Genomic DNA, 23,050 nt, shown 5'->3' with positions numbered 1-23,050 from the left:
TTCCTGTATTAGTTATCCAGTGCTGCATAACAAACCATCCCCAAGCTTAATAACTTTAAACAATAATTACTTACCATCTCATGATTTCTGTGGATCAGGACTTCAGACAAGGCATAGTGGAATGGCTAGTCTCTGTTCCCTGGTGGCCTCAGCTGGAAGGCTTGAAAACATGTGGGATGGATGTCTTCCCAGCTTGAAATTTCTAGTATTTCCCAATAGTTTTCCCAGCTTGAAATTTCTAGTATTCCCTTGAATAGCCTTCCTCGGCTCTTTGGACAGAGATTGCTTCAGTGGCCATTTTGTAATAGGCCTGGTCAACAGCACAGAGTCTGAGGACTTCCCTGGAGGTCCAGTGTTTAAGCCGCCCTGCTTCCACTGGCAGGGGGCATGGGTTCCATTCCTGGTTGGGGAACTAAGATCCTGCATGCTGCAGGGGCACAGCCAAACAAACAAACAGAAAAAAAAAAAACAGCACAGAGTCTGGCACCCTCCCCACCCCCCCAGAGTGTGGCTGGTTGGGGGCCCAAGGAGCCAAGGATCTATGGCACTCTCTTCTGGGCTCCTCTGACTTTGGCTTTGCGGCTGAGGAGGTTCAGAATAAAGGCATGGTGGGTCAGAAGTGTAGGAGGAGCTGGAGTTGGGGCTGGCCCCACATTAGGGGCAGAGATGGTTGTGAGCAGAGACTGTGGAAGGCCTAATCTTTGTTATAGCCAAGATGGACTTCTCCTTTGTGTAACTCTGTCATCAAATTAAAGCAATTAGGATTTTTTTTTCTTGGTAGATGGATACTCTGCTCTGAAATTTTCATAAGCAAAATTAAATTTAGTAGGGGCAGGACCCCAGGTGTTTAAATCGTTGCCTCCAGGGTACATAGGAGAGTCTTTCAGGGAAACCCAACCTCTTACCCCTGTCTGAGACTGTTTTTGTTTGTTTTGCACTAATACCTACTATTTATTGGAAAATTTTAAAGCACTGTGCAACATATTACATACATTATCTCAGTGGTTTCTCACAGAAGCACAGTGAGGTGGGTGTTACTCTGCATCTCATGGAGAATGCAAGAGTTTCAGAATGGATTAGCCATTGGCCCAAGATCAAACTGCTAGGGAGAAGTCAAACCATAATTTGATCTTACTATGTCTCAAAAATTATTTTTATAAGCACTCTGAATTTTTAAAATTGCTTTGGAAACAAAACCACCCCAAATAATGCCTGAATGCAAAAGATACATAAAAATGTCCAAATAATTTTTTTAAACCAAAAATGTTCTAAATAACAGATTTGAAGATCATTTGTATAATTTTTTCCTCTTAATAGGAGATCAAACCTGGGACTAAAGTGGATTCCTTGTTATTGTTATCACATCATGTAAATGAAAAAAACAGGGAGGTCCCTAGTGTACAATAAAATGTACAGGTCCTAATAAACAAAAGCCCTTAAGAAAAGCATTCAAGAGGCCTGCAAGTTTAATAAAACACAAAAGTTCAATTAATTTTGCGTAGCTGAGCTAAACTGAAAGGAATGAGAGCTGGCAGAGCTCCCACTCAACACACTATTACGCATATGGAGAGGAAATGAACGGCACCGCCGTTGCCCCTGAGGGTCACCGCAAACGCACCGCCTAGAGCCGCTCGCGCAGGCGCAGAGCCGCGCAGACGGGGTGAAGCGGCCGGGGTGCACCGCTCCGCACAGGAATCCCCACCCCGCTTTCTCCGGCCCCGGCCTCCGTGCTTCAGTTCCCGGCCTGGCCACTAGGGGCGGCCGCGAAGCAACGCGGCCCAGGTTTCCAGTCGGGCCGCTTTCCCAGCCGGGCCCCAGCATGGCTGCCCCCAGGGCTGCGGGTCGGGAAGTCGTCGTGTTTTCGCTTTCTTGACAGCGCCTGGCTTCTGTGGTCTCCTTCTCTTCCACAGGCCACTCCAGCAGACATGTTTGCCAAGGCCTTTCGGGTTAAATCCAACACGGCCATCAAGGGGTCGGACAGGTGAGGGAGAGAAGGGGCCTGCTCTGCCTACCAGGGCACACAGACATCTCTCAAGCTCGGCTGGCTCACAACCGTTTCTGGGCTGGGTCCGCGACCTGGGGTGGAGGCCGAGGGGAACAGCCGGAGAAGGGACCCCAGGGGGCGGCAAGGGTAAGTTAGACATGTTTTGAGGGTGAAGATGGAGAGGAGGCCTGATTTAACTCCTAGGCTGTCTTTTGGATATTCTGGTGTGTTTAAAAGAAAACGTAATTCAGTCAGCGCGTATTGACTAGTCTGTTTGTGTTGTGGAGGATGCAGAAATGAAGGAAAACGAGGTTCCTGCCCTACCAGGAGCTTTGAGCCCCTTGGGAGAGATTAGATGGGGCACAGAGAACTACAAGTATACGAGAAGTGTCTAGTGATTACCACTGGCAGGAGAGACAGGTGGAGGGTGAGATGGGAGAGGATAAGGCACATGGGCTAAGAACTGTATCTGTTCAGACAGTGTTGCAAATGCAGATATCACCTTGGGGATTTTGGAACCAGTGTTCTATAGTTGTCATTCTTGGTGCCCTAGTAGAGCAGTTTAATCAAAAGCTGACAGATTTGCCAACCATATACGAGAAAGGAGTGGGTCCGAGAGCTATGCGTGGAGTCAGGAAGGCAGGGCTGAGTTTCCACTGGCAGGCTAACTTGGGTTGCTCACCGAATCTCAGTTTTTTCCTTTCTTTGTAAAATGGAAAGACTTGCCTCAGGAACTTGTGAAAATAGATGAGATGTTGGATGAGAAAGAGAATGGGATGTTTTGGAAGAGTGAGAATAGGGCATCATCAACCAGTCTTTTCCTTGGCCCTCGTGATTTTCTAATAAGTCTTTCTGAATCCTCAGTATTTATTAAAATCCATTCAGGCAGCATTCATACCAGGTATGTGTGCTCTCTGCAGGAGAAAGCTTCGGGCCGATGTGACAGCTGTTTTCCCCACTCTTGGAACGGATCAGGTCTCTGAGTTAGTACCTGGAAAGGAAGAGCTCAACATTGTGAAGTTGTATGCTCACAGAGGGGATGCAGTGACTGTGTACGTGGGTGGTGGTAACCCCATCCTATTTGAACTGGAGAAAAATCTATATCCGACAGGTATGGCAGTGGGATGGAGATGGCCATTACTCTGGTCCTTGCCTAATATCTGTTTCTCCTTGTTTCTTGCATTAACCTGTCTTCCTTAAAACAAATAAATGCAAAGTCTCCCTAAGAATCTTTTTGGATTTAGTGTCTTTAGAATTTGGGTCTTTCAAGACCACAAACTGCTATAGAAGGGAGGGAAAAAAAGGGCTAACACAAAAAGAGAGTGGTTGCCTAGGGAAATTCTGAGGTGAAGAAACACTAGTGTCTAGTGGCTTAACTAGGGATGGAGCAGAGGTCTTGAAAAGGGTGGAGTTTCAGGGCATGTAAAAAAATGTTTCTTAAAACTGTCACTAGTGAAATTTTCTTTTTTTTTAATTAATTTTATTTATTTATTATTTTTTGGGGGTACACCAAGTTCAATCATCTGTTTTTATACACATATCCCTGTATTCCCTCCCTCCCTTGACTCCCCCCCCCACCCTCCCTCGAGTCCCCCCCAGGAATTTTCTTAAGATACTGAAGAGATACTGTGATGGGAAAGAAGCTGGATTAATTAAACTCCATACCCAGCTGTCTTAGTGATGGCCTTTGATTGAGGTATCTCACAGGGCTTCTTTCTTAGGCTCTGTCTGGGTCTCAGACAGAGCTTTGCTTGCTTTCTCTGTCATAGATCTCAGAAAATCCGTGTCCTTTTCTCTTTTCAATGGCTGCTGACACATACTTTGTCATTTGGGGCTTTTCTTCCTCCAGCTTGGCTACAGTAGTGCAATGCTGTCTCCTACCCAGGCCACCCCTACCCCCACCCTGCTTTGCTGCTGTTCACATACAAGCCCTTTTTGACCTAAGGGTTTTAATGCTAATCACTATGGAAACAGAGGGAATAAAAATAAACATGGGAAAGTTTCAAAATTTCTTACAGGCTGGTGCCCTGATTTTGGATTACTTGCTTCTGAGGTCATACATGGAATCCTCGTTGGGTCTCTGTCCCTACTTTTATCCACTATGGCCATTTTCCGCTGCTGTAATCCAGGTGGAACAATAGATGCCTCTAAGCCTCAAGTGACATGCAGTTTCTTAAGTCTCAGACTTCAGCAAGACTGCAACCTGTTTGAGAAGGGAGTCAGCCTGATGTAAACTGTTTGGAATAAGAGGCACTCAGTTCCCAGAGAGGGGGAAAGGGATACTGGACAGGCAAAAGCAGCTGTTCACTTAATCACTGGTTTTAGCCTTACATGTAAATATCCAACTTTGGCAATTAAACAAACTCTTAAAGCTGTAGCTCACTTCATGTGTCTTCTGACCGGTAAAAATGATAACTTCTCAAGATCATAGATTGAGAGAAACTACTGCAAAGAGCTCAATATAAATATGTAAAGAATGTAGGTCTCTAGGGCTAAAGTAAGCAAGGATTCTAAGGTAAATAGCATATGACACATAAACTGCTTCACTAACTTGGGGTAACCTAATAAAAAAAATGAATGCAAATTCTTTGGGCATCCCCTCACAACCTTCTCTCCAGCTTTGAGTTGAATTTCTTTTCTACATCTTGATTAAAGTGACCTTAGTGTTTGGCTTTGCCAGTTCCCCAGGGGATTGACTTTTGGGCAGTAAGTGTTTTCTGGCCCTCTTTTTGGACAGTGTACACCCTGTGGTCTTATCCTGATCTCCTACCAACATTTACAACATGGCCCCTGGTGCTCGAAAAACTGGTCGGGGGAGCAGGTAAGAGTATTTTCCTATATTCGGGATACTGGCTGAAACTTACATAGTAAAGGCCAACTGCTTTAATAAATGTACCCATTTCGTGCATTCATATGCTTGAAAAATAGAACTTTTCCCCCATGTCTGCTGCATCTCTCTCACTTGGCTGCTTCTATAAGCTCTCTGCTGTAAGGCTTAAATAAGATAAGTGACATGAAAGTACCTTGTGAACTGCCATACACTATACTTTAGGTTAATAAGCTGAATTTAGGAAACCAGAATAAGATTGATCATGGAACTGGACCCTCAGCTTGGTGCTTCAGTTTGACCACTAATCTCCCAGAAGGAAAAGGTCTAATCCTCAGTTTGCCACTTTTTATTTTCATTATGAATAATGTAGTTCATACTTAATAAATGTTTGTGGGGTAAATGAATAAATGAGGAAGTAAACTGTGAAATTAGTTGCAATGCTTTTGTTTTTGTTCCCTGCAGATTTGATGCTGCCAGGACTAGTGGTGCCCCCTGCAGGTCTGCCTCAGGTACAGAAGGGCGACCTCTGTGCCATTGCCTTGGTGGGGAACAGGTACTGTGCCTTTGGGGGAAAAACTTAGGTAAAACTTGGGAGGGGTGGGAATGACAACTCACAGCATATGGATAAAGGATTAAAAAATAAAAACAGATTCTTCCTGAACAGTCAGAGAGTGGGAAATGGCAGTGAGCCTGTGGGGTGTCCATATATCTGGGCCAAGTGTATTTGCTCCTGCTGCTGCTTCTTGTTTTTTTTAATTTATTTTTTTCTCTTAAAAATTTTTTTTTTTAGATTTACAGAAGAGTTGCAAAGATAGTACAGAGTCCTGATATACTCCTTACCCAGCTTCCTGTAATGATAACATCTTGTATAACCACAGTGCAGTTATCAACACTAAGGAGTTAACATTGGTACAATCCTATCAACACTATTATAGACTTTATTCATATTTTCCCAGTTTTCCCACTATGTCTTTTTTTTCTTTTGTTCTGTTCAAGGATCCACATTGCATTTAGTTGTCATGTCTTCTTAGTCTCCTGTCTGTGACATTGTCTTGATCTTTCCTGCCTTTCATGATTTGGACATTATTTTTTCCAACATCCACATCATCGTCCTCATCTTTTAACTATTTTTAATAGATTTATTGAGATATAGTTTACGTACTGTAAAATTCACCTGTTTCAAATGTACAATTCAGTGGGGTTTTTTTTAGTATATTTACAGAGTTGTTCAGCCATCACCACACTGCTTCTTCTTTAAAATAAATTAGGAAGTAATCCTATGAACAATTCTGAAAAATCAAAACCTGCTCATCCCATAATCCTTTTCTCCTGGAAGTAACCATTATCATTCTGATGCATATCCTTGTCAGCCTTCTTCAATGCATATATACACATGCATATAAAATGTATGACTTGGGGTGTGTATGTTTGAAAATACAAATAAACGATTAAACTTTATCCCTATTATTTTTTCACTTCAGATAGTGCAGACATTTTCCATGGCAGCAAGCACAGATAAGCTGAATCTTTTTACCCACTGTGGGGTGATGGAAAAGTTCCTCTCCTAGTGGACATTGTGGTTGCCTCAACTTTGTCTTTTTCATAAACAAGATCTTCCTGATGCCTCTAGGGACACTAGTGCCAATATTTTTCTAAAGTAGATACTAAGAAGATTGGCTGAAGATTGTGTGTATTTTCTGTTGCCCTACAAAAATGTGTGTCAGTTTTCACTCCTACCTACAGGGTATATGGAGCCTGTTTCCTTACATGCTCACTGACACTGGATATGATGGATCATTTTCATTTGTCATCCTGAATGAAAAATGACACATTATTCTACTCATTGCTTCTTTGAGAGAGAAAGATGGTAGGCGTGGGAGGGGTCAGTGTTTAAAGATCTTATTTTTGCTGCTCATATTCTCCAGTTTTCCTTGAACCTTTTGGAACCAGGCACCTAGAAATGTTTCCTTCCTTGTTTACCTGTAGCAAAAGAAGTTGAAAAGAATGGTGATATTATTATTGATATTATTTAATGGTGATATTATTAATATCCCCCCAGTATTCTATCCAAGACAGGAGAAAACTATGTAAATGTGTATCTGGCCTCTCAGTTTGGCATTTATAATGTATGTGGGAATGAAGCCTGGGTGGTTTATGGCAGGGGTTGAGGGTACAAGGGAGTTTATTAAAACTACAAGCCATGTTCAAGACTGAAGTTCTTGAGCCATTGACTCTTCTGAGGGTGGAAGGCAAAGACCCCTCTTTCAGGAACTGGGAAAGAAGCCAAATTCAAAGATTCTGTGGCAGGAATTGACCCATGGGCAAAGTAAGTGGAGCCACCAGATTAGCAAACATTTTTTTGAAGTTCAGGTGTTGGAAAATCTGCCCTTGAACCTTCTCCCTTGGGCCCAGGCAACCTTGCCAGTCTTGTATATTCCCCTGCTGTTAGCTAGTGGGACACTGACCCTTATGGGCAGTGTGTGAGCATTGCTGAGTAACACTGGGCTGACACATTTCCCATTTGGGCTTTGGAAGTTTTTTGTAGTTATTATAAATGTGGTTGTTTTTGATATTCTGGTCACATCCAGTTCTTAGAGAGACAGTTACACAGAGCAAACCCTGTTACAAAGAACCAACTCGGAACCCCTAGTTGGTACCACTGTATCCCTTACCTGTGGCATCCCTCAGCCTAATTTTTGGCATGTGAATGGCCTCCCTTCTGAATTTCCATATAGGATGGCTGTGCCTTTTTTAAGGTAGGGGAGAATTTATATTTTTGAAATTAAAGAAAGGGAACTTTAAATATCCTTCTGAGTCCTGCCTGGGTTTGATTAGGAACAAAACAATGATAACATCAGTAGAGGAGTTACTTACACAGAAGGGAATATTTGGTCAAGGAATTTTTGAAAGTCATATTTATAGGTAATTTAAAGGAAATTGAGACTGCACTGAGTGTTAGTTCTGTGATACAAGTGGATGCTTCAGATTTGCAACCATGGTGCTTTGAACACAGGTGTTGAAAGCTGGTCCTGACATGTACCCTCCCGGAAGAATTTCCCTGACCCTTGTCTCTGGCCTCCTCCTTCTTAGAGCCCCTGTTGCCATTGGAGTTGCTGCCATGTCCACAGCTGACATGCTGACCTCAGGTCTGAAAGGAAGGGGCTTCTCTGTGCTGCACACCTACCAGGACCACTTGTGGTGGGTTCAGTGTTTCTTCTGTTTTACCGGGAGCCGGGTGGGTGGGGAGAGCACAGGGCCTGGATTCAGAAGTGAGAGTTTTGGTCCCTGCTGTGTCCTTAGTCAAGTTGCTGACCCCAGACATTAATTTCCTTCCTAAATGTGGAGAAAAGATTTCTTTTTTTGCCTCTTTAGAAAAGAAATTACAGAGAACTTTATTTTCTAGGAGAATTGTAGACTTCTAGGCCTGCACGAAGGCCTCAGGGATTGTCTACTCTCCCTCTCAGTCCAGTGATAGTCTATTTTTATAGCACTTCTCCATCTGGCCTTTTATGCTGTGCACATTTAGGCATCTTCTGGCCCTATGACGAGTGCTCAGAAACTCTCATATCTGAATCCAAATCAAAGTAGAGTAGATCCTCAGGCACCAGGGTGATACCCTGGTTACTTTCACGTTGTTCAAGTTTCACATTTCGGATCGCCTCCTCATTATGGAAGTTGCACTTTCTCACTGTGACAGTTGCTCTCTGGAGCTGTATGTGAGTTTGTTTTCTGGTTATTTTCTTGTCATTTAACTAATATAGTAAATAGTGCTTTTCTCTAAAGCAGTATACCTGGTCTTTTGGCCAGGTGTTGTGGCTTGTTGGTATAGATTTACCCTTACATTTTTAGTCAGGTAAATGGAGTTACTCATTTTACAAGTATTGGCCAAGCCCTGCGCTGCTGGAGGTACAACCTCATCAGTCTGGGTTTCAGCAGACATTTGAGGGCTGCTTACTCCCGTGTTCCCAGCATCTTGTTTTCTGACTGTCCGTCTGAGCAGTTAAGGTCCTGTTGTCTAAATTGTTTTATCAGCGGCTGCTTCAGTCTCCCCTCCTCCCGCCCTTTGAAAATACTTACGGTATTTACCTGATCAGAATAGCCTAAACATACACTCTGGCCTCACTATTAGCCATACTAATAAGCCTTGCTTCAGCTGTTAGTAAAACTTTGTTCGACTTGCATAATCTTAGTTAAGATAAAGCTTTTTGCTTTTACAGCTCTGCTACGTGGCATCCCTTTTTTTCCTGTCTTCATAAGGCTTAGTGGCATAAAACCATTGTAATCTCTATTCTATAGGTTATATTGCATTCTGTTTTGTTTTTGTTTTTAATTTAGGTATAGTTGATTTACAATGTTGTATTAGTTTCAGGTGTACAGCAAAGTGGTTCTAGTGATCACTAGTATATCTAGTGATTCTAGATACAGATGTGTACATATACATTCTTTTTCAGATTCTTTTCCATTAAAGGTGATTACAAGGTATTGAATATAGTTCCCTGTGCTATACAGTAGGACTTTGTCATTTATCTGTTTTAGATTGCATTCTGGTTTAACGCAGAAGCAACTGTTTTGCAGTCTTGAGCAGTCCAGGTGTTTGTACCTTGTTCCATACTCTCGGCCTTGGATTTGTATTTCACCAAACTGGTACTGCAGATGCATCTGCAATCTTAATTTTGTTATTTAATTCAAAGCGGTTTTGTTTTTGATTCGTATGAAGGGAATGCTTTGAGAGGGGGGGCTCCTCTTTAACTATGTTGTCTTTAATTTTTATCTGTCCCTGACTTTCTGTGAATAATATTCTTATTCCTTTGGGATAAGGAGGAGGTGAGCATTACTCTCCCCATTTCAGAGATCAGGAAACTGAGGCATGGGACTTCTCTGGGCCCAGAATTGGAAAGAGAATTGAGATGCACACCCAGGCTCTCTAGCCGCTCCAGAATCCCCCTGCCTGTGGCTCTTGCTCTCTCTGGACCCCGGCTGAGCCCCTGACGAGGGCTGGAGAATGTTGTGGCTGCTGCTCGGTGTTGCTGACACGAGGTTTTTGCAGGCGATCTGGAGACAAGTCCTCTCCACCATCCATTGCTCCACTGGCCCTGCATCCCCCAGATCTCAGTGAAGAGAAGCGGTCTGTCCAGGCAGACACTGCCCTGCAGGGAGACATGAGGCGCCTGACCCTGGAAGGAGAGGAGGAAGAGGAGGGGGAGGTTCAGCAGAGGTGTGGGGAGAAGCCCCTGTCAGAAGCTACAGAAGACCCCAGCGTTGGGGGCCTGAACCCAGACCCCATGGACAGCAAGACCATTCAAGGTACAGCTCTGGGAGTAGAAGGGCCCTCTCCTTTCAGTGTGGGAGACTGAAGTGCTCTGTTCTGCTTCAGACTAGAATGGCACCACAGCTCTGGGAGGGGAGGGGCAAGTCTTTATTTTTGGTGAGGGGGTAGTGCCACAGCCCTTTGTCATCTTACCTGGGAGTCTTCCGCATAAGTCACGTTTCCCTGGGTACCCGTCGGCCCTGCCATTTGAACTATTTCCAGCTACACAGCCCTCCAAGGTTTCTTCTGGCTCTGACTTCTCTATCAGAGAAGCATTTGCACTTGGCTGGGTGGGACTTGTGGCCTGACCCCTTCTCTAGGGTCAGCCCTCTGTAAAGGCTCAGTGTTTTAGAGAGTCTGGGAGCTTTGGTGCCTGGGAATGGGCTCCTTCAGAGCTGAGGGGTGAGATACGGATGTCACTGCGTGGGGAGTTTACTTGTGCCGTGCAGGCCTTCTGCATCCCTCAGGAAGGATGTGGTTCTTGTCTTTTCCTTGCAGAGCAAATGGATGAACTGTTACAGAGATGCTTCTTACATGCTTTGAAGTGCCGTGTCAAAAAGGCTGACCTCCCTTTGCTCACCAGCAGTCTCCTGGGCAGCCACATGTTCTCCTGCTGGTATGGAAGGTGTGGTGCGGGCCGGGGGCTGGCAAGTGGGTCTCTCTCTTCCTCTTTGGTGGTAGGATGGGACAGGGCTGATGGAGAAATTGTTTTAGGGCCATGATGTGGAAAGGGTGAAGTGGAGGGTTGATCTAGCAAATACTGAGTTTTAAAAACTTAGCTTTTAGCCAGTGAAAGGATGTTGAGGAAATGAAGGTTAAAATTCCCAAGATGCTCTGAGCACTGCCTCTGCTGTGGAGATTCTGGGCTCTCACACCAATCAGGCAACATGTCCTGTCCAGGAAGGGTCCTGGAGCCGCCTGTCTGTCTGGAGGCTTCAATCCCCTCACACCTTTCTGAAGAGCAGGTGGGCCAGATTAGGTTGTATCAGAAGGAAGAATCTGTGTGAATCCCCCACCCTACTCCCAAACACAAGCCACCAGCAGAGGGAGAATTACATGTGATGGAACCTGGACTTTGAAGACAGAGCCATCAGGGCTCAAAAGCCAACTCCCCAGGGTGTTGGAGCAACACAAATTTGAACCCATTACCAGGCTTCTCTGAGCCCTAATTTCCAGCACTTGTAAGATTGCTCTCAAGATCAAATAGCCTGACATTTAATAAACACCCAATAAATATGTCAGATGTGCTCATTGATTTTTACCCTACCTCTGAACTTCTTTCTTTTTGAGAATTTTGCTCTGTTTTTTAAAAAAGTGTTTTTAATATAATTATCTTTCTCTTCATGTGAGCTTCTTTAAGGCAATCTGTACAAGTATGGGGTCTGGAGTGTGTGGCAGGTTACTTGGTAATTTGTCCTGACCTTGCTGGGTTGCAAGTAACTGGGAAAGGGGATCCTGGCATATTCTCTAGGGTAGAGGGTCTTAACCTAGGGTGGGTTCTGGAAGGGATCCCTGTGAATCCCACTGCTATTGCTGGTCACATTTTGAGAGAAGATGCATGCTCTGAGGAGACAGAATGATTACAGCTTTCATTAGGGAATCTCTCCCCCAAAACTAACAGCTATAGGGTATAGGTTAGCAAACTTTTTCTATAAAGAGTCAGATAGTATTTATTTTAGGCTTTGCAGGCCCTGCAGTCTCTGTTGCAACTGTGTAAGTCTACCATTCTGGCATTAAAGCAACCATGGACAGTAGATGAATGGGCATTGCCAGATTTGGCCTGCAGGGTGTATGCCAAATCCTACTCTAGCCTGGCTGCCACAGTGAGCTTGGTGTTGGAAAGGCTCACCCGGAGGTGAAACTTCTGAGGCCACAGAAGGTTGTCTAGTTTGAAAGGAATCTAAAGCTGTATCTTGTACAGTAGCCACGAGCCACGTGTGGCTATTTAAATTAATTAAAATTAAAGTTTAAAATTCAGTTCCTTTGTCACATTAGTCATGTTTCGAGTGCTTAATAGCCACAGTGTGGCAGTGGCCACCACATTGATAGCAGAGAACAGAGACCTTTACAGAAAGGTCTATTGGACAGCAAGGATCTAGGGTGTCTAAAGTCTGTATCTCTCTCTGATGCTGCCACTGGGTAGAGAGTTCTGGAACAGCGGCCTCTTTCTGAACATAGAGGAGGAAGGCTGAGGAAAATGCCCTCCTCTCAGTGTCAGGCAGGCCCCACCGCTACTGCTTTGTTAGCTTAACTTGCCTTTTCCATCTGCCATCAGCCCTGAAGGACGACAACTGGACATAAAGAAGTCAAGCTACAAAAAGGTAAGTGGGTCCCTTCTCTGCATACCCACACAGGGAGCTGTGTAGGGGCAAACGTGGCATGAGCTGGTGGACATGGGGAAGCCCTATCTGCAGGGCTGAGGCTAGAATTAAGCTTTTTGATTCCAGGTATCGGGGGGGAAGAAAACTCTGTCTGGGCTGAGGCAGTTGGGTGGGCACCCACTCCCCTCTCTCCTTCCCACCCCTTTATATCTGATCCAAGTTCTGAAAGGCTTTACCAGTTAGTCCCCGACCCTCAGGGTGGGGGCCCTTCACTTCCTAGCTGGACAAGGACAGGGACTGTCCATGTCCCTCCCCGGGACCTGCCTAGCTCGGTGTCTGGCACGTCACAGGTGCTCAGCATGTGTGCGGAGTTGATGAGGTCCCCTACCACTGGCCCTCTCTCCCTTAGCTCTCTAAGTTCCTGCAGCACATGCAGCAGGAGCAGATTATACAGGTGCAGGAGCTGAGCAAAGGGGTGGAGAGCATTGTGGCTGTGGACTGGAAGCACCCGAGGTGAGTGCAGGGGGCCTGGTCACCGCAGCTCAGCTGGCCCCAGGGCACCTGGGCCACGGACCGGGAATCGCCGAGACACTAGTATAAAATGTGTTTTTTCTTTCCTTCTGCTGGGTTTTAGGATCACATCTTTCGTCATACCCGAGCCCTCCCCGACCTCCCAGACAATCCAGGAGGGTAGCAGGGAACAGCCCTATCACCCTCCAGATATAAAATCCCTCTACTGTGTCCCAGCCAGCATGACCCTGCTCTTCCAGGAGTCTGGCCACAAGTGAGTTTTTGGAGAGCAGCCCTTCTCTGCCTGCTTGGTGTTCTGGCCTATAATCCTCTCAGCCTGAGTAGTGTTCTTCTGTGACTGGCAAAACCTGCTCTGCCCCCTCCTTCCTTTCTCCCAGATCCAGCTTCAAGCCTCCTTCCCCTGGGAAAGGTCTCTGGACTAAGTGAACGAGAGAGTAGGTCTCTCCCTTTTCTACCTGTAATTATTCTTCACACGGCCCTGCTGGCTTCAGGCAGGAAAAGGGAAGAACCCAGAGGTCAAGAAGCCGAGGACAGCACCCTGCTGAGCAGGGAGTGAGTCTTGGTATTTGCAATTTGTCTCCCAGCACACATGAATAACCCCCCGGTCACTTCTCACCTAGGAAGGGGAGCATCCTCGAGGGCAGTGAGGTCCGAACGATCGTCATCAACTATGCCAAGAAAAACGACCTGGTTGATGCAGACAACAAAAAGTGAGTGGATGGGGAGGCAAGCTCGCCCCATGTCTTCTGGTGCCCATCTTCAGCACACGTGGAGGGAGGCTGGGAGGGAGGGGTGCAGGAAGTCGCAGCCTTCTAGAAATAATCAAGGCCAGTGGTTTCTAAACCATAGACAGTAGACACAGAGTTGTGGTCTAGGGTAGTCAGATCCAGATATGGTGTCAGCATTGACTGTAGCCTGAATAAGCATCATCTCATATGTGCCTGCTATTGATTTTCAAATGCAAGTGCTATTATGAGGAACAAAATGCAAACTTAAAAGATTTTACCAAAGTCATCTTAGCTGTTTGGTATTCTCTGTTTTCTTAGCAAGTGGATATAGAAGGTAAACTACTAAATGAAGAGTGTTTCATTAATTTTTTTTAATTAATTTATTTTTTTAAATTTATTTTTGGCTGCGTTGGGTCTTCGTTGCTATGTGCAGGCTTTCTCTAGTTGCGGCGAGTGGGGGCTACTATTCGTTGTGGTGGGAGGGCTCTAGGTGTGCAGCCTTCAGTAGTTGTAGCATGGGGGCTCAGTAGTTGTGGCTTGCTGGCTCTAGAGCACAGGCTTGGTAGTTGTGGTGCATGGGCTTAGCTGCTCTGCGGTATGTGGGATCTTCCCGGATCAGGGATCGAACTCATGTCCCCTGCACTGGCAGGTGGATTCTTAATCTCTGCACCACCAGGGAAGCCCTAATTTTTTTTTTTTTAATTTCAGAAGATACCCTCATGATCAAAACATTGAGAACTAGTGGCTTAATCATGGTTAGTTAGTAGCAGATGCAAGCCAACGATCCCAGTCTTGGGATTTTTTCCCGTCCCACCTTCCCCTCTACTGCCTGTTTCTCCTTTGTTCTAGGAAAGCATACATGTACCTTCCATCCAGAGGGTACGTTGCTTCATGGACTGTGAATGCCTAATTTGTTCTAATAATCCTGAATGACTATAAACAACACATAGGAAATGAATCCTGATCAGACCCTGGGATCAGAAAGGGTGGAGCTAGTTCTTTATTGCCTTTTCTTTCCCTTTAGTCTTGTGAAATTGGATCCCATCCTATGTGACTGCATCTTAGAGAAAGATGAACAGCACACAGTCATGAAGCTTCCATGGGACAGTCTCCTGAGCAGGTAGTGGGGATTGGCAGCCCTTCCCCAGCGTTTCCATCCCCTCCCCTTAATGTCTATCACATTGGACTTCAGAATTGTCACTGTCATCCTCTCTGACTTTCTTTCCATAATTCACACCCCGTCAGTGTACATAAACTCAGGCTTGGGTAATTCTGATGTAGAGGGTCTTTGGAATGATTTGAGCCAACACAATATAGAAGAACTTGAGGAGAGAGAAAAAGAACATTAATTAGATATAAGGGCTTCAAAAAAGAAGGTGGGGGGAGGGGATTGTCTTAAAGTCTTTCCAAAGGAAAAATTCTTATACCCTTTCTTTACCATAGAACCAAAACTGAAAATAACTTCTATCAGGAGTTAGCAAACTATAGCCTGTGGGCCAAATCGGGTCTGCTACCTGTTTTCGTAAATAAGGCTTTATTGGCACATAGCCACACCCATTTGTTTACATAGTGTCTACCTGCTTTCCTGCTAAATGGTAGAATTGAATAATTTCAACAGAGACCATATGGTCCTTAAAGCCTAAAACATTTATCCTCTGGCACTTTATAGAAAAAGTTTGTCAACCCCAATATATATGCTAGCAAAAGAAAGTCTGGTTAGACAAAAGATAGAAATTCCTTGTGGTAAAGGCGTCTGTAAAAGATGCATGATTGTAACATCTCAAATGTGAAGCAGCACTTTTTTTTGGCTGGGTAAGGTAGAGTCTTGAGACAGTAAACTCCACAAGGCCACCTGGGCAGATTTTCAGAAGGCCAGGCGAGCAGATAGTTTCCAGGGGCTCAAGTCTCAGCTGTTCCCTTTCCTGAATCAGCGGGTCTTGACTGTGGCCGCACTTTGGGGAGCTTTAAAAAAATGTATCTTCCTGATCAGAGTTTCTGACTTAGTTGGTCTGGGATGCAGCTCCCCTGCTGATTCGAATGATTCTACTGTGCAGCCAGAGGCAACCACCGCCTGCAAGATCAGCTTCCATCCAGCCACCTGCTGGGAGTGGGGTATGAGGAAGTGGTTTCTGCTGGCTTTATCAGTCTCCAATTCATTAACTCCCGTTTCAGATGTTTGGAAAAATTGCAGCCTGCCTATCGAGTGACCTTTCTGGGACAAGAGCCCATTGTGAAGAAAGGCAAAATCTGCCCAATTGACATTACCCTAGCACAGAGAGCTTCTAACAAAAAGGTAACTTTTAAAAGACACAACACATGAAGATGGTGATATAATGTCCCTGCTAAGTTCTAGTCTCTCTAATGCAATTGGAGGTCTTTAGATTGGTCTCAAACAACTCAAAGGTTATTTAGGAAACACCCGTGTTTGTGTGACTGGGCTGTGCTCTGTGTAAAACACGTAAAGCTGACCCTCTCCTTCACTGCCCTCTAGGCTTTTGTGCTAGGAAACTTGCTAGAGCCATGTTCTAAAAGGAAACAAGATCTTATATTTATTTTTTTCTTAGAACTATGGTATGGGCTTTCAGCTCTTACTCATTCTGTTACCTCTTGGGCTTTGCTTGGTGAAAATAACTGGTTAAGAATCGCTGAAGGAACTGAGCGTGTTTAGCTTGGCAACACAAAGTTGTAGGGAACAAATTACATCTGTCCTTAAATATGTGAAAAGCTATCCTTAGGAAAATGAGTGTACTTGTTTTGTATGCCTTGAGAAGACAGAAATAGGATTATTGGGTAGAAATCCCAAGAAGACAGACTTGGGTTCAAAATAAAGAACTTTCTAGTAGTGTGTGGTCATGAACATGGGCTTTGAGATTAGAGACCTGGGTTCCAATGTGGCCTTCACCTTGCTGCTTGACTTTGAGCAAGCTACTTAATGTTATTTTGCCTGAGTTTCCTTATATGAAGAATGGGGATAATACCTACCTCATAAGGCACTGTGAGGATCAAGTGAAGGAATATATGTAGGCAAAGCACTTAGAATAGTACTTGGCATGTGAACATTCAATAAATGAGAACCAAATAATGATAACCTTAATAATTAGCAACAGCCACCATTTCTTGAATGTATAATTACATATGATGATGGTTTTGTCTTTATGCTAAAAAGAGCCCTTATCTGTTGGAGATACATAATGAAATATTTGTAGATGAGATCTGATGTCCAGGAGGATTTGTGCTAAAGTAACATGGGAGTGGGGGTGGGTGGGGATATAGATGAATCAAGGTTGGTCATGAGTTGATAATTGTTGAAATTGGTGATGGGTACATGGGAGCTCATTGTACTGTTCTACTTTCATTGATGTTTTAAATTTTCCATTAAAAAAAAAAACTTAAAAAAAAGTATATGTTATCTATGGGTTAGAGTATCTATGCTACTAAATGTATAACATATACAGGCACACCTTGTTTTATTGTGCTTCATTTTATTGTGCTTTGCAGACAGTGGTTTATTTTTTTCAGATTGAAGGTTTGTGGCAACCTTTGTGTCAAGCAAGTCTGTTGGTGTCATTTTTCCAACAGTGCTCACTTCATCTGTCTGTGTCACATTTTGGTAATCCTTGCAATATTTCAGACTTTTTCATTATTTAGTTATGGTGACCTATGATCAGTGATCTTTGATGTTACTATTGTGAAAAAGGTTATACTCATGGAAGGTTTAGGTGATGGATAATACTTTCTAGCAAAAAAGTATTTTTTAATTAAGGTATATACTTTGTTTTCTAAAACAATATCATTTGTTTACAGTATACATTTAACAGTATACATTTAACAGTATAGTGAGAACATAACTTTTTAAAAAAAATTTTATTGATGTGTAGTTGATTTACAATGTTGTGTTTAATTTCTGCTGTAGAGCAGAGTGATTCAGTTATACATGTATATATTCTTTTTCATGTTCTTTTCCATTATGGTTTATCACAGGATATTCAATATAGTTCCTTGTGCTCTACAGTAGGACCTTGTCATTTACCCATCTTGCATATACTAGTTTGCATCTGCTAACCCCAAACTCCCAATCCTTCCCTTACCCACCCACCTTCCCCCTGGCAACCACAAGTCTGTTCTCTATGTTTGTGAGTCTGTTTCTGTTCTGTAGATATGTTCATTTGTGTCATATTTTAGATTCCACATATAAGTGATATTATATGGTATTTGTCTTTCTGACTTACTTCACTTAGTGTGATAATCTCTACGTCCATCCATGTTGCTGCAAATGGCATTATTTCATTCTTTTTTATGGCTGAGTAATATTCCATTGTGTGTGTGTGTGTGTGTGTGTGTGTGTGTGTGCGCGCGCCACATCTTCTTTATCTTCATCTGTTGATAGAATGATAGGTAGGTTGTTTCCATGCCTCGGCTACTGTAAATAGTGCTGCTATGAGCATAGGGGTACATGTATCCTTTTGAATTATAGTTTTGCCTGGGTATATGCCCAGGAGTGGGACGGCTGGATCATATGGTAGCTCTATTTTTAGTTTTTTGAGGAACCTCCATACTATTCTCCGTAGTGGCTGTACCAATTTACATTCCCAGCAACAGTGTAAGAGGGTTTCCTTTTCTCCACACCCTCTTCAGTATTTATTATTTGTAGACTTTAATGGTGGCCATTCTGACTGGTGTGAAGTGGTACCTCATTGTAGTTTTGATTTGCATGAGAACGTAACTTTTGTATGCATTGGGAAACCAAAAAATTCATGTGACTTGTTTTACTGTGATATCTGCTTTATCATGGTGGGTCTGGAACCGAACCTGCAATGCGTCTGAGGTTTGCCTGTATTGGATGCGGTAGAAAGAAAAAAATATCAATTTAGAAGCACAAAAATTAATTATTTGAATACAAAGGTACCATGGTTGTAGGGGTGGTGAACATAGCGGGTGAGGTGGTTGCTGAGGCCCTGGAAGGTTTCTGAAGGGGAGGGCATGTGATCTGTACCCACCATCAGTCTTCTGTCCCCACCAGGTGACTGTGGTCCGGAACTTGGAGGCCTATGGTCTGGACCCGTGCTCGGTGGCTGCTATCCTCCAGCAGCGATGCCAGGCTAGCACTACTGTCACTCCTGCCCCTGGGGCCAAGGACATCCTTCAGGTTCAGATCCAGGGAAATCAGATCCACCACCTCGGCCGGCTATTGCTTGGTGAGCATCCCCTCTGAAGAAGCAGAGACATTGATCTAACTTGGCAAAGATCTTCCTACCAACTAAACTCATTCTAGTGAGTTTATCATATATGTAGTTTTTAGCAGCTGTCGAGAGGTGGAACTAATATTTGAACTAGATCCTTTAGCGCCCAAATGCAGTGTTTTCTCTGCCATACTAGTAGAGTAGTTTTCTTCCTGGTTTTCCTTTTTTATAAAACATTTGTTGAGCACTCACACTTTGCTAGGCACTTTGCTGGGCTTTTTGCAGGCTTTATCTGTCTTAATCATGATGATGCTGCAGAACTGTTTCTGCTTTGCAGATGAGGAAACTGAAGTTCAGACTTTGCGCTGAGATATTCAGCTCTTCAGTGCTGCAGTGGGGTTCTGAACTTTGATTTGCCTGACTCCAGAGCCTAGGTTCTTTCTACCAATCCTGAGTCACCCAGCCTCCAGTCTGTCCTTAATACTAGCTGCCTGAGTCGGCTTTCTAAAAAAATGTGATCACATCACTCCTCTCTAAAAAAACTTTTCATATCCTTAATGCCTCCAGAATAAACTCTTAAGCTCAATAAACAGGAACCTCCCAGTCCAACCCCATCTTCTCTCCGGGTTCTCTGGCAGGTCCCTGATCCCCATGCTAGGCCTCAGCCGTGCTGGTCTCGTTGCTGTTCCCCGTGTGCACCTGCACATTCACACGTGGGTGCTTTCCTCTGTGTTGTCCCCTTACCTCACGTGGCTCTCACAGCCTGACCTTAAAGGCTCATTGGCCCAGCTCAGGGGTCACAGGAAGCCTGTCTTAGAACATGTCCCCTTTTTTTTTTTTTCTGTTTGCTTAAATTGACATTTAAAAAACTGCTAACATAGCACTTTCCAATTGCGTTTATATTTCTGGTTAGTGTCTACAGCTTGGCTAATTTATCCTGTTGTCTGAACTCCCTGTTAGACTGAGCATTTAACCTGAATCAGAGACCTTGCCTTTTTCATCCATTTGCCACGCCCAGGGTCTGGCACATACTAAATGCTCAATAAGCAAGTTTATTTTATGGTCTAAGGCAGTACCCAGCAGTTAAGTTTTAGAGTTGAGCCCCTCTAAGTGAAGGTGCTGAAATACATATGAAATAAAGAGGAAAAAAGATAAACACATGGCTGAATTCAGGCTCACATTCTCTCTTGTGAGAAAATTATAAATGCCTGAAGTACACCTAGAAAGTAGCTATCAATGTGAAAATTGCTGAAATACACACTTCAGCCTCGAAGTATAAGGATAAATGGTCCATTCCTGTGGGTGTTTAGTTTGAGCTGGGTGTAGAAGAGCAGGTCACATGATGGAAATGGTTTGAAATGAGGCTTGACAGTAAGAATGAACACACAGTGGGGCAAGAGGGCCAGGAGGTAGCTGTGCAGATTGGGGATCTTGGGGGTCGGGGCCAGCGAGGGTCATTGTAGACAAAGGGGGAGGGGTTGGGGGCAGGAGAGCGTGCACATGCCTCACTGAGGCGTTTCTGCCTTTTGGATTGTAGAAGAGTATCGGCTTCCTCGAAAACACATCCAAGGCCTGGAAAAGGCCCCCAAACCTGGCAAGAAGAAGTGACAGACTGTTGTTTCATGTGGTTGATTCAGTGGAAATCCAAGCTGTGGGCTGGTAATTTATATGAGTATTTTCTGCTTTTGCAAATTAAAAAAATATATAATTCTTTACCAAATAAATTTTTATTCTAGTCTAAATTTGATTTCCCTCTTGTTTCCTCCACTTAGGTAAAATGTTGTACCAAGTTTTCAGGTCAGAAGCATTTTAAATGGACTCTAGAGGCTATTGTGGAGTGCCTTTTCCATTCATGTGGTTTCAGTCATTTTAGTTCATCCTCTGCTTCTAAGGCCGAATAGCCCATCCAGAGTTAGGGAGGTGGGGCCTTCCCATTTTTAAAGTCCCTTTACCAAATATTCAACAGCTTCTTGCTATTCTTACTACCTAACTAACCTCCTAGCCCTAAAATCATTCCTTCGCATTTCTAAAGGGCTATTTACATAGATATTTATGTTTGTCATCAATCAAGGCAAAAGAAGAAAGGGTTGGCTCTAAGTTGTCGCAAAGCTGTAGCTAGACAGAAATAAGAAACAATGAAAGCACATTAGGACAGACATGGATTTCTATGTAACAGTGTTTTTCCCCCAGCATTGGCAACTGCCGCTGACAGCCGTAGTTGTGATGTGGCTACAAGATGATGGCTTTGCTACGGTGAAAAGTCTTAGTCAGCACACGCTTTCTTTAGCCTCAAACTGCTTCTTTAGCCTCAAACTGCTTCACCTGGGGCTCCTGGAAGAGATCTTTTAGTTGGTCTTCAGAGGGTCCGCAAACTTCTCTGAAATACTGCACAAGATTTTGTATGATCATTTTCCTAAAAGAGGTTACCAAGCTTTTGTCAAATTCCCAGCGGGATCACGTGATGCCAAAAAGGTTCACACCCCTGCTGTGGTCCTTGCTCAGTTTGTGGCAGTTATTTCTGTATCGGGGCTCTCCTCATGCGATAGGAAGAAGGGCTGAGCTGAATAACTGCAGAATTCTTTGGTTTTTACAGTCAAAAAAACAATTACACTTCAGTTTACTTCTTTTTTTCTCTTGCTCTTCTCACTTTTTTTTTTTTAAACCAAGATAAAGACTTGAAAAGATCCACAATATTCACAAATTCCCTGTCTGGAGCTTGAAAGAGAAGAGAGGGATGAGTATGAAAATGTGTGTGTGAGGTCCCTTGCCTTTTGTTGTTAGGCCCCAAGTAATTGTCCTTTTCACTGCTGACTCACTGTAAGTAAACTTAATTTTACCGATCTGCTCTGTTGACATAAGCATATGAAACTGAGAAAGAGATTTCTAGAAACTGACCCCAAACAAGATTTTGTTACAACAGAACGCTTGGACAGACAGAGTTTGATCTGAGGGAGCACAGCATGTACAGTAGTCATGAAATATGGTCCTCATATGAATACAATGACATGTAGTACTTTTTAAAGTTCTTTCACAGACATGATTTGTTTTGCACAACCCTGGAGAGGTTGGAGGCTCAGAGAGGTTGTGTCTTGCCTTGTTAATCCCTGCTAAAGACACATGCCAGTAAATGGTGAGGCTGGCTCTAAAATGAATGTTCATTCTTCACTGTGGTTTGACCTAGAATTCTGCTGTGACACAGCGCCGTCAAGACTTGTGCTTTGAATGTTTTTTTTTCCAGTAATGGTGACACATTTGCATTGACTCATCTTCCCTTTCCTCCCTGTGAATACCAGAGGTACATGTGAGGAGGCAGGGGAGAGTTAGGCTGTGCAGTGGATTCCTTTTTCTGTGTGCTAAGCCAGATAATCTACACCAAGGTCAAATGTACAACGTTGAACTTAATCCCATGTTGTAAACAAATGAGTTTGAGTGAAAAGCTGAAACTGGTTCATTTCTGGGTTTTGGCAAAATTATTGAAAGACATACTTCTTGGAGGTCTAGGTGAGCAAATGTTACAGACGTGCCCCATGCCGGGACACTTTTAAGAATGTCTGTTGGACAGAGAGTGCTCTCCTAGAGGGGCACTGGGAGTGGACTGGATGAGCTCCGAGGGCCCCTGTTCATTGCACTGTGTGTGATAAATACCAGAAGACAGGCAGTAATTTCTTTTTAAATAACTTTTATGTGGTTATTGCCATAATTACTGAGATGTTTCTTTGATGGACATCAGAGCTAAGGTGAAAGAACTGTTTTAGTCATCTAGCCTTCTTCCTCCAGGTGAGATGATCTCAAAAGACACATTCAAAGACACATTCCTATCTAATTTTAAAATAATTCCAGAAATAGAAGAATCATTGCTTAACTCAATAGCCTATTCTGGTGTTTAATCCTTAGCTCCAGAAAGCGCCTCCTCTTTTCTAAGTACTCTTTCTGTAGTAAGTCCCCTTTCCTCTCCTGCTCTGTGGGGATGCAGAATAGCCAGTCACCTAGGCAATGCCCCCATCCCATGCCTTGGGACAGTTTTCTCAAGATGATTTGAACAGCAGCCTTCATTCCTCTGTTTGTTGGCAAAAAAAAAAAATCTGACTCGGCCACCAAGTGTGTGCATTGCTCTGTTCCCACCCCCTCTGCCAGCTCCTGATTTCCATGAGATGGGGAGATTCAAGGA

At 43.8% G+C, this 23,050-nt stretch overlaps 1 protein-coding gene across 3 annotated transcripts; it reads left to right on the top strand.

The window, feature by feature from the left end:
- The first annotated feature begins 1,765 nt into the window (after positions 1-1,765).
- EIF2D (eukaryotic translation initiation factor 2D) lies at positions 1,766-20,624 on the top strand. 3 transcript variants are annotated; one of them, XM_057728566.1, is made up of 15 exons: positions 1,766-1,981; positions 2,905-3,095; positions 4,722-4,805; positions 5,277-5,367; positions 7,905-8,012; positions 9,862-10,118; positions 10,621-10,747; positions 12,398-12,443; positions 12,853-12,956; positions 13,078-13,227; positions 13,595-13,684; positions 14,727-14,822; positions 15,875-15,995; positions 18,723-18,897; positions 20,420-20,624. In XM_057728566.1, exons 1-15 carry the CDS (start codon positions 1,926-1,928, stop codon positions 20,488-20,490), a joined length of 1,767 nt encoding a protein of 588 aa, XP_057584549.1. In that variant the 5' UTR covers positions 1,766-1,925; the 3' UTR covers positions 20,491-20,624. The 3 variants fall into 3 exon arrangements, with proteins under 3 accessions (XP_057584549.1, XP_057584550.1, XP_057584548.1); XM_057728567.1 differs by having other exon boundaries at positions 1,767-1,981; positions 10,621-10,738; XM_057728565.1 differs by lacking the exon at positions 7,905-8,012 and having other exon boundaries at positions 1,786-1,981.
- The last annotated feature ends 2,426 nt before the right edge of the window (positions 20,625-23,050 follow it).

The sequence above is a fragment of the Hippopotamus amphibius genome, chromosome 3 (assembly GCF_030028045.1).
Source record: "Hippopotamus amphibius kiboko isolate mHipAmp2 chromosome 3, mHipAmp2.hap2, whole genome shotgun sequence".
Classification (NCBI taxonomy): Eukaryota; Metazoa; Chordata; class Mammalia; order Artiodactyla; family Hippopotamidae; genus Hippopotamus; species Hippopotamus amphibius.
Note: the sequence above shows the minus strand (reverse complement) of the source record. Positions and strands in the feature narration are given on the sequence as shown.